Source organism: Cyphomyrmex costatus, unplaced genomic scaffold (genome assembly GCF_001594065.2).
Source record: "Cyphomyrmex costatus isolate MS0001 unplaced genomic scaffold, Ccosl1.0 scaffold811, whole genome shotgun sequence".
NCBI classification, from domain to species: Eukaryota; Metazoa; Arthropoda; class Insecta; order Hymenoptera; family Formicidae; genus Cyphomyrmex; species Cyphomyrmex costatus.
In genome coordinates, this window is record NW_017280388.1 from 867 (window position 1) to 14,962 (window position 14,096).

At 43.1% G+C, this 14,096-nt stretch overlaps 3 protein-coding genes across 3 annotated transcripts; 1 reads left to right on the forward strand and 2 right to left on the reverse strand.

Annotated features, from left to right (window-relative positions):
- Window positions 1-3,370: 3,370 nt before the first annotated feature.
- Window positions 3,371-5,113, reverse strand: LOC108781401 (uncharacterized). Its single transcript, XM_018549354.1, has one exon. It carries the CDS (start codon window positions 5,111-5,113, stop codon window positions 3,371-3,373), a length of 1,743 nt encoding a protein of 580 aa, XP_018404856.1.
- Window positions 5,114-5,340: 227 nt separating this feature from the next.
- On the forward strand, window positions 5,341-8,151 carry LOC108781402 (uncharacterized). Its single transcript, XM_018549355.1, has 5 exons — window positions 5,341-5,347; window positions 5,415-5,574; window positions 6,256-6,413; window positions 6,482-6,876; window positions 8,044-8,151. Exons 1-5 carry the CDS (start codon window positions 5,341-5,343, stop codon window positions 8,149-8,151), a joined length of 828 nt encoding a protein of 275 aa, XP_018404857.1.
- Window positions 8,152-8,212: 61 nt separating this feature from the next.
- On the reverse strand, window positions 8,213-10,231 carry LOC108781403 (uncharacterized). Its single transcript, XM_018549356.1, has one exon. It carries the CDS (start codon window positions 10,229-10,231, stop codon window positions 8,213-8,215), a length of 2,019 nt encoding a protein of 672 aa, XP_018404858.1.
- Window positions 10,232-14,096: the final 3,865 nt, after the last annotated feature.

Consider the following 14,096-nt stretch of genomic DNA (forward strand, 5'->3'; position numbering starts at 1 on the left):
GTCGAAGATGGTGGAGGTACGAGTGAAAGGTGAGAGAGGATGTTAAAAAGTTGTAACAACGAAAGATAGTGAAATACGACGGAAGAGGATGGCGGTGGGGGTGGGTGGTAGGGGGAGGGGGAAGGGCGAGTGCAGGAGGTCCGATGAGTCGAAAATGGTGGAGGTACGAGTGAAAGGTGAGAGAGGATGTCAAAAAGTTGTAATAACGGAAAAAGTGAAATACGGCGAAAGAGAGGAGCAGCGGGGGTGGTTGATGGGGGGAGGGGGAGTGGCGAGTGGAGGAGGTCCGGTGGGTCGAAGATGGTGGAGGTGCGAGTGAAGGTGAGAGAGGATGTTGAAAAGTTTAAATGGCGATTTGAAAAATTTTGAATGCGGACAGAGAAGAAGAATAAGAAGACGTTTCTTAATTTTTCATTAAAATCACCACTTTTTGACCGCTTATATCTCCAGAACGGCTTGACCGATTTAAAATTTTTTGGCTCAAATTACTCGTGGTGATGCCGCCTTTCAGGACATATAACGTTTGATTCAAAATTTTTTATATTTTCATAGTTATGCACCTCCCAAAAATAGACTTTGATAGCTCGGGATAAGAGACTTGTAGCGTCTCACAGTTTTGAACATGGCCGGAGACGCTACCGCGTCTCCTGATTTTAATTAATCAGTTAATCAAGTAAGTGAATCAGGTAATTACTTGATTAATTAAATGTTTATTCTGAAATTAAAATATTTAAAGTTTTACCAGGGTTGCCACAAGTCAGGGAAGTCAGGGAATGTTGAAAATTCCATGAAAAATTGTTAAGTATGTATCATTCGAGGTCAGGGAAAATTTCAATATTTTGTCAGTAAATCAGGAAACTGTCGGGGAATTTTACGATACAAAGGGTATTCTCGGTTAAGATAGGCGAAATGCCCTAATTCCTGAAAATTCAATTTTATCCTATTATAAATAGTTAGTGGGGCATAAACAATAAGGTACGGATGGTCCGTGTTCGTTATGTGTGAAATCGCTGCTTCGATCTCGACTGAGATCTCGAATGACGGAATGGATTGGTGGACTGGATGGTTGAGAACACTGAGCACTCCTCTTTAACTTGTTGTATGCAAGTTTTATTGACAACAATAAACGCAGTGGTATTCGCGTTGCACGGCGAGAGAGACGATTAACTGCGGTTAATTCGACGATACTCATCCACGACGGTAGCCGTGATGAGATTACAAAGTAACGAGTCGCGGTAGCGAACCCGTAGAAAGAAAGCTGCTGCTTTCAACGAGTAACTTGAGAGCACAACTTGACACGGCAAGTACTGATTTGTGTCTCAGGGTAGAATCGCGCTGCGCGACAAGCGCGACGAATCGGCAGGACGACAGCGACATCGGTATCCAAATATGCGGCTAAATTGTAGTAATGATATTCGCAAGACGGCGCGGTGAGTGCGACGAAAGATTCACGGACGGAATCGATGGATGGCGCAATCGATTCGTCTATTCGGCTTTGTAGCGCGAAACTTCTCCTATTCCGGAACATACCGCCCACCTCGGCTAGATTAGCCGATACAAGATTATTTGATGCCGCCCGCCGTGCCATTCGAGTTTAAAACCATATGATACATGACGCTTTACACTTTACTTAGATTTAGAAAGATATGATACATGCATAGAAATATTTATGTAGAGAGGTATACGAGAACATGAACTTATTATACAGTAAGTTCGAGCTAAAGGAGTTCGATCAATGAATGCCACGAAAGGAAATCGTTCATGTGGACGTTTCGTTTAAATCAACGGGTAAGAAACATAGCTTCACTATGGAACGTTTATACGTCGATTTTGACGTTTTCACAGTGACGACGCGCGTTAGTCCGTCGTCTCCCGTGTGGCATTCAATGATCCGACCGAGTTCCCACTTGCACGGTGGTGCAAGGGGATCGCGTAAAAGAACTAGGTGTCCGACTCGGGCGAGTTTTTGAGCGACGCGCCATTTTGAGCGCTGTTGTAATCCGATTAAATAATCATTTGACCATGCTTTCCAAATAACTTCGCCTTTTTGCTTCACGAGTTGCCATTGAGTCAGGCGCGTTTCTTTTGTTTCGAGTAGCGTAGGAGATGGCGGCGTTGTGAGAGCGCTACCAATTAAGAAATGACCCGGTGTCAGACATGAATAATCATCAAGATTATCTGACATCGGAGCTATCGGACGTGAGTTGAGGCACGCTTCGATTTGATAGAGCAGCGTCGTAAGCTCTTCGAATGTCAGCGTGTGTGAACCGATAACGCGTTTGAGATGATATTTGATGCTGCGAACGCCGGCTTTCCATAGGCCTCCGAAGTGAGGCGCGAAGGGGGGAATGAAGTGCCAACGGACACCGTCGCACGACAGTTTGCTTCGCAAGTTTGAATCTTGTTTTGCTGCATGAATTGCAGCTTTCAATTCGCGATCAGCTCCGCGAAAATTCTTTGCGTTATCGGAATATAAATCGGTCGGCATCCCGCGCCGAGAGCGGAAGCGCGCGTATGCTGCGAGAAACGCGGCGGTAGTATAATCGCTGACTAAATCGAGATGTATTGCTCGCGTCGTCATACAGACGAATACGACAATGTAGGCCTTCTGAGATTTGTACGGCCTGAATTCAATCTGACAGGAACGGGCCCGGCATAGTCAAGTCCGCAATGTAAGAATGCACGATCGACTTGTCGCAAGAATGCGCATTGCCGGGAGATCGCCCATGAGTTCACTGGGGATAACCGCCTTTTCGCGCGTACAAGTAATGCAACGATACAAGACGGCTCGCACAGTTTGACGAGCGCGAAGAATCCAAAATTCTTCGCGTAAAACACATAATGTTAGTTGCGTGCCCGCATGGAGCGAACGCAGATGAGCTTGTTGAATTATCAACGTAACGAGTGGGTGTGCTGCTAGAATGAGAGGACATTTAGCGTTATATGAAAGGTCGGATTTTCGTAATCGACCGCCTACGCGAATTAAATTGTCGTCATCCAAGAATGGATTAAGTGAGATTAGTTTGCTAGTTTTCGCTACTGGTTTCGAATTTTTTAATCGACGCACATCATCGAGAAAAAGATTTTGTTGAATGACGCGTAACCAAAATAGTCGTGCGTGTTTGTATTCGTCCACCGAAATTATATCGGATGGAATAGAATCGGATTCGTCGTTTGACGACTGCCTTTTGTATATACGATTTCGAAGCTTATTAATAAAGCGGATTAGATAGGCCGTTATGCGAAGAAGCTTTGGCCATGAAGAATAGCGGGAAGCTAAGTCCCATTGAGATTCGATATCGAGAGTTTGTACGACTATGGTCGAACTTTTTTCGAGCGAGGTGTCGTAATCTTGCCGAGATTCATTCGGTCACATACTTGAAGAAAGCTTGAGCCACTCGGGGCCTTGCCACCACAGTGAGTTCTCCGCGAACGAGGAAGCGGTAACTCCGCGTGATGCTAGATCCGCGGGATTCTGATGAGTCGGAACATGATGCCACATGGCATCAGGTATTAGAGTTTGCACATCGTGCACGCGATGCGCGACAAACGTTTTCCATCGAGATGGAAATTGGCGTAGCCAAGCGAGAGTGACGGTTGAATCCGTCCAGCAATGACAGGGAATTGTCGACAGTTCTAATGTCGTTCTGGTAAATGACATTGTTCGTGCTAAAAGCGCAGCAGCGCATAGTTCGAGTCTTGGAATTGTCAAGGGCTTAAGAGGCGCGACTTTTGATTTTGCTATTAATAGCGAAACAGTAACTGATCCCATGAGCGAGATCACTTTAAGATATATGACAGCGGCGTATGCGACGGACGATGCGTCAGCGAAGCCGTGAAGCTCACAGTGACTTGTGTCGGAACCGAAGGCAGTCCATCGTGGCAAAGAGATATTACGCAGTTGAATTAGCTGCGTGTGATAATTGTGCCATTTTTGCATGAGAGGGGGTGGAATTGGATCATCCCACGAACACTTAGTAGCCCACAATTGTTGCATGATAATTTTTGCAGTAATTATGACCGGAGCAAGCCACCCGAGCGGGTCAAATAATTTTGCTATAGTAGACAGAATTTTCCGTTTAGAATCTGGGATCGACGTGGTAACTTCGACTGAAAATTGGAATGTATCGGTAGCAGGGAGCCACGTGACGCCTAAGACTTTGAAACTTTCGTCGCTTTGCAGAATTTTGCCTTGACTGAGACTCTTTTCATTGACCGGTAGGTCGTTGAGTAACGTAGGGCAGTTGCTTGCCCACTTACGGAGGAGGAATCCACCTTTTTGTAACAATGAAATTAATTGATTGCGGATTTGCCTTGCAAGCGGCTTGTCATCCGCGCCGAAGATGCAATCATCGACATAGATTTGATTGCGTAAAACTGATTGAGCAAGAGGAAATTGAGCGCCTTCGTTTTGCGTCAATTGCTGAATTGTACGAAGAGCGAGGTATGGAGCACACGCCATACCGTAAGTAACAGTAAGCAAGCGGTAGTCTTGCACCGCTTCGGATGATGAAGAGCGCCATAAGATGCGCTGGTAATCTTGATCTCGCGGATCGACTTGAATCTGCCTATACATTTTTGCGATATCGGCAGTGAAAACATAACGATGTTGTCGCCATCGAAGAATTACCGAACGAAGGTCGGTTTGTAACTTAGGACCGATCATAAGATGATCGTTAAGTAAAGAGCCGTTCGATGTCGACTGAGATGCATTGAACACGACGCGCAACCGCGTGCTGCTGCTATGCTCGCGAATCACCGCATGATGCGGGATGTAAACTGATTGTGAAGCAGAGACTGGTTCGTCTACTTTCGTCATATGACCGAGATTTTTGTATTCCAGTAGGAATTCTCGATATTCGGATGCCATATCCTTTTTATTTTGAAGACGGCCTTCAAGCCGTGAAAGAAGTGATGAGGCGATGTGATGAGATTCGCCGATTACAATCGGAGGATTGGCTTTGAACGGTAGCCGTACGACGTACCGTCCATTAAGCCTGTTACACAATACGTCGTATGTCGCTGTCGAATGTGGGACGCATGCGCATTGAGTTGTTGGTTGTCGCAAAGTGCTGTCTGCAGTCGGTTGTCGCAACGAAAGGTCAACTCTCATCTTTTCCGTCTTACGACGCCGTCCTACGAGTTAAGTAAGGAATCTAACCTCTATATTTTTCTACCAATATCATGGAATCAGTGACATTTGACGAAGTAATCATTAATTTCGTACGTGACAATAAATGCTTGTACGATAAAAAAGATATAAATTTTAAAAATAATATTAAAAAGAAAGAATTATGGCACAAAATATCAGAATCCTTAAAAAATTTGTACAGCGTTGACATGGCAGGTAAACATTCTTTAAACATCACATAATAAATTATAAATAATGCAATGAGATATAAATTTGTTGACAGCTGAAGTAATAGAGAAACGTTGGACATCTTTGAGAGATATGTTCAGCCGCGAAAAGAGAAAACAACAATTGCCGCCATCAGGCTCAGGATATAAACCTACGAAGGAATGGGAACTTTATAAAACAATGCTTTTTTTAAATACTTATATAGAGCACAGACGGTTAGTAATACCTCTTATGACATTTAATTTCTTATTTAACCCCTTCGCTGCGGATGACAAAGATCTTTGTCATTTAGGACTTTTCTCTGACTGCGGCAAAAACGCAAATCTTTGTCATGGCATGAATTAGTCTAATGAAGTCAATAATGTAGCCAATTTAAAAAGTGGACCATTTCTAGACAGTCTAAGGCATACTGAACAACATGCCGTTGCCCTTTTTCAAAAACATAATGTCAAAAAAAAGATACGAGTTCTTAAAAAATGTAATTTTTACGATTTTGTAAAAATCTTTGTCATGAGCTATAACATCATATTAGATCCATTTCTGCATAAAATCTGACTTCAGATTTGTAATCAGCGACCCCGAAAACCCTCGGGCAACGAGTTTCAATCGATTTCCTTAACTTTTTATGCAGAAATGGATTCGTAAAAATTACATTTTTTAAGAACTCGTATCTTTTTTTTGACATTATGTTTTTGAAAAAGGCCAACGGCATGTTGTTCAGTATGCCTTAGACTGTCTAGAAATGGTCCACTTTTTAAATTGGCTACATTATTGACTTCATTAGACTAATTCATGCCATGACAAAGATTTGCGTTTTTGCCGCAGTCAGAGAAAAGTCCTAAATGACAAAGATCTTTGTCATCCGCAGCGAAGGGGTTAATAACCTTCTTTTTTAGAACCAAAACATCACTCTCCTTGAAAATTGGTCAATCGAGCTGTTCAACACAATCAGAAATTGAAAAAAACAATTCTTTATCATCATGTAAACATGATGTTATATCAATCAATGATGAAACAGTAAATTGTAACGAGAATTACAGTGACGATTCTCTAGGTTTGCGTTATTTTTTTAAATGTTAACTTTAGTTTTATTATATTCTATATAAAAATATATATTTGCAGGCAAATATATGGCAGATGAAAATGAAGCACCTATAATTGATAGTAACATATTGAAGATACCTTGTAACACATTAAATAATAATAGCATTGATAGCTTTTCACCATCTCGAAGTATAAGTTCTAAGATACAAAGTGTAAAACGTCCTGTGCTACAAAATATTGCAAAAAATATATCTGAATTGGATGAATTTGCTAAACGGCGTAAAACGAAAGATAATTTACTTGAAAAGGAATTAATACAAGCAAGTTCTACAATATCTGCTACTATGAACAATGTTTCATCTTTCATATGCAGCCAAAACAAGAATGAAAATGGTTATATGTTGGCAATAGAAGAAGCATTAAAATATGTTCCTGATACACATAAGACTCAATGTCTCATTGAAGTACTCCAAGTAATTCAGAAATATGAAAAAAGACAATGTTTTAACAGCTTTATAAAAAAAAATTTGTGGAACGTTTTTCTATTTTAAAATAAGTAAGTTTATTAAGAAATGTAGTCGATTTTATTTTTGTATTTAATACTTGTTCTTTATAGCTGAACTGACTGCACTAGTTTACAATTTATCTTCTTCCTTTATTTGTTTGTTTTGAAAGTTTATATTAATATTTTTTTCTCTCTTCTCACTCTTTTTGACGAAGCTTAAACTTATTTTGTGTTTGGTCTTTAACAAAGTATTTTTGTTTTGAAAGTTTAGCGAAATATTATTATTTTAATGTGTACTGTTATTTAACATAACTAGTGGCACTTGAGTATATTTACTTGTAAGTTACTATTGCCATCCCTGAAATTTTCAAAATGTTCAAAATTATCTAATTGTCAAAATTGAATTTTCCCGACAAAAGTGAACGCAGCGCCCTCTATGCGTAGTGTTTTGGATTCGTCTCGAAAAGACCTTTCCAATGAGCCCCCAGTCGACCTATGTTGCCATTTCAGATTTTCGACCCCCCTCGTGCCCCACGTGCCCCCTTAGGGATGGGGGGTCGTAACCCCCCTCAAAAGATAGATTTTTTGAAAAATCGTCTCAAGTGTTTCGGCGATTTTTGAAAATTTAATTCTTTCAAAAGTTATTAGACCGTCCCGGTACTTTTGGCGGACCCTGTATATATACATTGTATATATATAATGTATATATAATATACATATATATACACACATTCCAATATAAAAATAGTTTACAATAAATTATGATTCTGTGTACAAACTTTAATGTCTCAGCAACACGAGTTTCTGTTGATAAAGGCTCTCTGCGACTTTTCTTTTGCAGCTTTGGCTTTAAGAGATCATGTATACTGTTAAATTGTTCCACTGACATCCTTGTAAATTTAAAGAATTCTTCATGATCACTTAGTTTAAAATATCTGAATAATCTTGCATAGCCACCATAATTATTTCTCATATGTAAAGAGATATGTGGCTTCACCCACCATCTCCTCCTCATTTTTCGTCTTTTTTTAAACAATATAATTATTTTTAAAAAATATTCCCAAATTGTTAAGAAATTATAATAAATAACTATAGTTTTATCCATAACCTTCATATCAATACTTATATTGTTCAGCAGACTCAACCGTTGCGGAGCGGATCCGTGAGCGCTTGCTGCTATTGGTATATTCTTTTAGATCATCCAATAGCAGCGAGCGCTCACAGATCCGCTCCGCACAGTTGAGTCTGCTGAACGCAGTCAATACGACTTAAATGTAGAATAGATGTCGGATCAAGTTTCCGTTTTACGACGTACGATGTACGATTAGCGTATGCCAACAGCGACTACGGCGAATTGTGTAACAGGCTTTAGAGTCACGAGAATGAGTTGCTCGGAAATGTTCCTCACAACGTTGTTCCTCAGGAGTGAGGTATGATACTTGCAGAAATTCTTCGACTTCCCAGAACTGACGAATTTCGTCATCGAGATTGTCGTGCAACGTGGTATGATTAACTGTCACGTTAGACATGTTTGAAGACGAACTCGTCGAAATCGGACCAGACATGATCCAGCCGAAAATGGAATTTTGTGCTGTTGGCTGATTAGAGGAACCTGAGCACAGGCCCGGTAACAGAACAGCACCGTATAGATCAGCGCCGATGATCATTTCGATCGGATCGGCACTTGAGGGCTGCGGATCAGCCCATGGCAGGCCGCTTAAATGGGCGAGAGAAATTTGATATGCTATTTTAGGCGGCGTGTATTTAGTCAGAGAGCGCATAATAATTGCGGTCGTTGAGTATGACGGACCCTTGCCGGTCTTAGATGATACCGAAATCAGAGCAGTATGTCGTGCGACGGATTGCGTTTCACCGATTCCGGTAACCGAGACAGCAACGCGTGTTCGCGATAACCGTAGCCGTTGAGCGAGATTTTCACTAATTAATCTAGTGACAGATCCTTGATCTAACAATGCGCGTATGACATCTGTGCGACCAGACGAAGAACACACCTGAATCCGCGCGGTAGCTAATAGAACACGAGATTTGTCAAATGTTGTTTTCGTAATTAAATGTGAAACGACGTTGTTTTCATTTGACGTATTCGTTTCGTTGGATTCAAGGGAATTCTCGGTCGCGCTTGATGTCGTCGCTTCGTGAAGCATCGTATGATGCCTTTGTTGGCATTGACGACAGTTATGTTTACTCGGACATGTGTTCGCGAAATGTCGAGCGCTTAAACAGTTGAGACATCGTTTAAATTTGACAATAAGATCGCGACGCTCGTTAACCTGTTTCTTCTTGAAATCAGGACATACTGACAAGAAATGATCTTGTTTACAAAGCGGACAATGAGCTCCGGTAGCGGTCGTCGTGTGACTTTGAACGGACGACTTGCTCGGTTTTGTTTTGACCGTACTGGTCGTTGGAATATTCTCGAACGCTCGAATTCGCGATGCGAGAAAGTTATGAAGATCCGTATACGACGGATATTCCGTTTTATCGCCTAAATGTAATTCCCATGCTTTACGCGTGGCTTTATTTAATTTTTGCACGACTAGATAGACGAGCAAATCGTCCCACCACTCAACTGGACGACCGAGATTTTTTAACGCTTGAATTGACATATTAGCTTTATCTCGAAGCGACATAAGATCCTGAGCGGAATCCGTATTAACGGCCGGTAGCGTATGAAGCGTATGAATATGTTCCGACACTAATCGACGTTTATCATCGTAACGCGCAAGCAGTACATTCCACGCGATTTTAAAATTAGCTTCGGTCAAAGGGAGATTACGCAACGCATCGCGTGCTTCGTCCTTTAAACATGAATAAAGATATTGCAAGCGCGTAACATTCGACAACTCGGCATGATCGATAATCATGGAGCGGAATTGATCGCGAAACGTTTCCCATTCCCGTAAATCGCCGGAGAATTTCGGCAAATTAATGCGCGGTAATGTAAAAGTTTTTTCGGATTTCTGTGATTGACTCACGGATAACCCTGGACTTGATGCCGCTTGATCTGCTTCGAGAGAGGCGAGGGCATCGGAGATGTAGTCCGATGCTGCGAGGTAGGCGTCCTCCAATTCCATGTAGACATTCTCCTTGAAGTATTTCTCGGAATCCTTTTGTTCCTTGGTGGAGACTTTGAGCAGTTGTGCGTGCAGGAGCTCGCATCGAGCGTAAGTCTCCTTGAGAGTTTGAAGGCGATTCCGAACTATGCCGTACGTGTGATTTGCACGGCCGATCTTCTTAAAGTTTTCCAATGCGCGTGTGACAGAGCGCATAGCTAATCGCTGCTGCGATAGTAATTCTTCCATTATGAGTTTGTGAGGTTTCCGTAACTTGGTATGCTCGAAACGGAAATCTTGCGATGTGCCACGTCATTTACGTTCACGAAAGTGAACGAAGAGTCACAATGTCCCTTGTTGTTTATCCGGCTCGAAGGACCAAATGTTCGTTATGTGTGAAATCGCTGCTTCGATCTCGACTGAGATCTCGAATGACGGAATGGATTGGTGGACTGGATGGTTGAGAACACTCCTCTGAGCACTCCTCTTTAACTTGTTATATGCAAGTTTTATTCACAACAATAAACGCAGTGGTATTCGCGTTGCACGGCGAGAGAGACGATTAATTGCGGTTAATTCGACGATACTCATCCACGACGGTAGCCGTGATGAGATTACAAAGTAACGAGTCGCAGTAGCGAACCCGTAGAAAGAAAGCTGCTGCTTTCAACGAGTAATTTGAGAGCACAACTTGGCACGGCAAGTACTGATTTGTGTCTCAGGGTAGAATCGCGCTGCGCGACAAGCGCGACGAATCGGCAGGACGACAGCGACATCGGTATCCAAATATGCCGCTAAATTGTAGTAATGATATTCGCAAGACGGCGCGGTGAGTGCGACGAAAGATTCACGGACGGAATCGATGGATGGCGCAATCGATCCGTCTATTCGGCTTTGTAGCGCGAAACTTCTCCTATTCCGGAACAGTCCGAATTGCGCAAGTTGCCCTAAGCCGCTTCCTGGGCCGAAAAAACCTCATTTTTTGGGTTTTATTTTTTTTTCTAAAGATTGATAGCACTAAAAAATCTGCAAAAATTCATGGAGTTAGTTGACTGATAAGCGAAACTTAAAATATTTTACAAACAATGAAGGAATTAAACGCCTAAAATATTTTATTCAAGGTCATTGGGGCCCTTAAAAAAGTGTTTGAAAAATAAAAATGTAAAATTCGTACCTTATTTAACGAGGTACAAAAAATTTTTTTTCGTCATTTCTTAGCTTTGATTATGACTTACTTCTATGAATTTTTGCAGATTTTTTGAGATGGTGCAACATTTCGAAAAATCGGAATATTTCAATTTTTCGACGTTTTCCTTGATTTTATAGTTTTTTTTTGGTTATTATTATTTCTATATAATTTTCGATCCACTCCTACTGTAACTCTTAAAAATCCGCGTATTTTCGTTTTTTATTTTTCTCTTTACGTTAAAAATTCGCTGAGGTATCGTATTTTTAATTCTTTAATAATTAAAAAAATTTTTGTTTTCCTCATTTTTGGGAACTATTTTAACGATTCAAGTTATTACGCAGACGTGCATGTACGTGCATGTGTTTGTATTATATATATTGCGACGTTATTCGCTTGCGCGTCGCAAGTCGAAAGAAATAATGAGCCCGATCAGACGAATAATGACAATAACGGAGGCGAAAGTGATCGAGCGAGAATCGCGAAACGCGAAAGTTGGGCGCCAGACGTCTTTAAAGGCGACGTCGACCTCGCGAACAATTCGAATTTCCCAATACGACACTACCCAAACGCGAAACATATGCGAAAATCCCGGAAATTCTCGCTCTTACGCTGCTAGGACAGCTCATTCAACGGTAGAGGGGCAGGGTCTTGGGGAAAGACAAGGGCTGCGTTGAGACAGGGAAATTTAGGAGGAAAGATTACGCCGAGAACCCAAAAATCATACTCTCAATATTAAAGTAACAATAAGCGGGTTTATTAAGAACAGAAAAAAAATAAATAAATGATTCAATAATATGGCATTGATAGCGCGTTGAAAGAATGACAAACAAAAAAAATTACAAAATAAACTAGAGCGCTGCGAACCCGCAAGAAAAATTATGCTCTTGGCTAAACAAAAATTACAGCAATCAAATGCGCGCAAGAACAAAGTATTTCGTAATACTAACGACGACAATATCCAATGACGCGAGAAATCCGTAGCAAAATTACAGCAAATCAGCGAACGCGATATAATCTACAGCCCCTCCGCGAATACGGACTCTCGAAAATTAAGTTCGCCCAACAACATCGCAAGGTGACTAAAAATAATCTCGAAGATTGCATACAACATCATGCAGAGTCACCAAAATTCACGCGAGAATATCAGTCGGCACGCGCCGGCCGTACTGCCATACACGAGAACACACCAAACGAATAATATGCCGATTCTTTACGACTCAATACAACGTCGACATCGCGTTTTACATAGCAAGGGCGTGCGACTCGCGCCGTCTCACTCACACCAACGTCGATCTACAATATCACATATAACGGCAGTCCCGCACGAGATCGGCGTTCCGGGGCTCTTAATTTGAACAATTATGAACGAGAACAGCACACGGCGTTTACGCCGTAAATCCACGCGAAAATCTAATACAACTGCTGTGCTACCGGTAACGAAAACCGGTAACAAATATTGCCCCTGAACGCTCGCTCTCGCGCTGCCATCTCGCGAACGTGCATCACGCGTGCACGGGCTTTTTCGCTCTCAGCTATCGCGATCTCCAGGAGGCCTGCAACTCCAAGTCTACGTTAATTCCCCGATAGCCGACTACCCGGGAGCTTGGGAGTTTCTCGCGCTTGTCGCCGAGCGTCTCACTAAACGATACTTTACGCCAAAGGGCCGCGAATGGCAGTTCCGCGAGAATTCACTAATGACGCTCGACTGCAGAACACGAGGGTCCCTCGCCCCGATGCATGCGACTTTACCATCTTAGTAATCAGAGAGCAATCTCACCGATAGATCCCTGCCGGGGTCCTCATCCGGGCGATTTCGGTCTCTCTCTCTCACTCTCTCTCTTCCGTGAACGCAAGCTCACACGCGTCAGGCCCGGACGTCTAACCAGTTCGCTGGCCGGAAACGAAAAAGCACCGAAAATCGCGATCGATGCGCGATCAATACGTTATCCCCCTCCGAGGGGCGCGCAGCCGCACCGCGCTTTTCCGCGACCAAGGTGTGTGCCCGCGATCCTTCGCGGGCAGTGTCGTCAGTTCTGAAGAACCACTCGGCCGCGGCGGACGCGTTTCGGTCGGGTGCTTTCTACCGTATATTTTTGAAAGTGTTGCCGACTTTGACCGTGCATTGTTTTGTCCTATTTGTTCGTTTTCATATTTTTTTTTCGATTTCCATTAAAGACGTAATCTGGCAGTATCGCCTTTCCATTATTAGGAGGCGTGGTGCCATAAGTTAGAATTACTCGATGCGTGTCCGCGGCTGAGCTCGTCTCGATTGCTCGTCATCTTACACCCTTCGACGACTCGGGCTCTCATGACGCGCGTTATTGCGACGTGACGATGTCGTAGACGCAGGCGCCCAGATACCGGTCGAGCAACGCCAATCTCGCGGGCATTGCATCATCCGTTCGTTAGACACTTAAATACGATTTTCATTTGTGACGTGACCTGGCCGTATCGTCCTACCGATTATTTGGAGGCGGGAGCCATTAACTAAAGAAGAAGAAGAAACGGGCAGTGCCGTGCCCAGCGAGGTCCTAGGGGTGGTTGAAGGCCCCGCGAGCTCATCTAGTGTCGGCAGCGTATTTTTATGCTACCGACGGCCCGCCTTCTCGCTGTTTGGCATACGGCGGTCCTGTCCGTCGGGCCCGCGCCTCCTCGAGGCGTTTCTCCTTCATTCGCCGGACGTCCGGTCCTCCTGCGGCCCTCACTGTTCTCAGGCATAGGCCGGCCGACCGCTACCTCGGCCCTGGTGGCCGCTCCTCTCCTACTCTTCCGTTGCTGCTTGCTTCCAACTGCCGTCGTTCTTCCTTCGGTGAGGCGTCACTCATTTTACATGCAATTAAATCGTGGGGATTAGAAAATAATACTTAAATCGCTAATTACGGCCCCTGGAGATTTCGCTCGCTCGCCATTCCCGGCCCGGGTCAT

Excerpts from the sequence above, each read along its gene's own strand:
- LOC108781401 (XM_018549354.1), bottom strand. The coding sequence starts at position 5,113 with ATGAGAGTTGACCTTTCGTTGCGACAACCGACTGCAGACAGCACTTTG.
- LOC108781402 (XM_018549355.1), top strand. Across the intron at positions 6,414-6,481 it reads TTACAGTGACGATTCTCTAG|GCAAATATATGGCAGATGAA; the intron begins GTTTGCGTTATT and ends ATATATTTGCAG. Across the intron at positions 6,877-8,043 it reads GTCTCATTGAAGTACTCCAA|CAGACTCAACCGTTGCGGAG; the intron begins GTAATTCAGAAA and ends TATATTGTTCAG.
- LOC108781403 (XM_018549356.1), bottom strand. The coding sequence starts at position 10,231 with ATGGAAGAATTACTATCGCAGCAGCGATTAGCTATGCGCTCTGTCACA.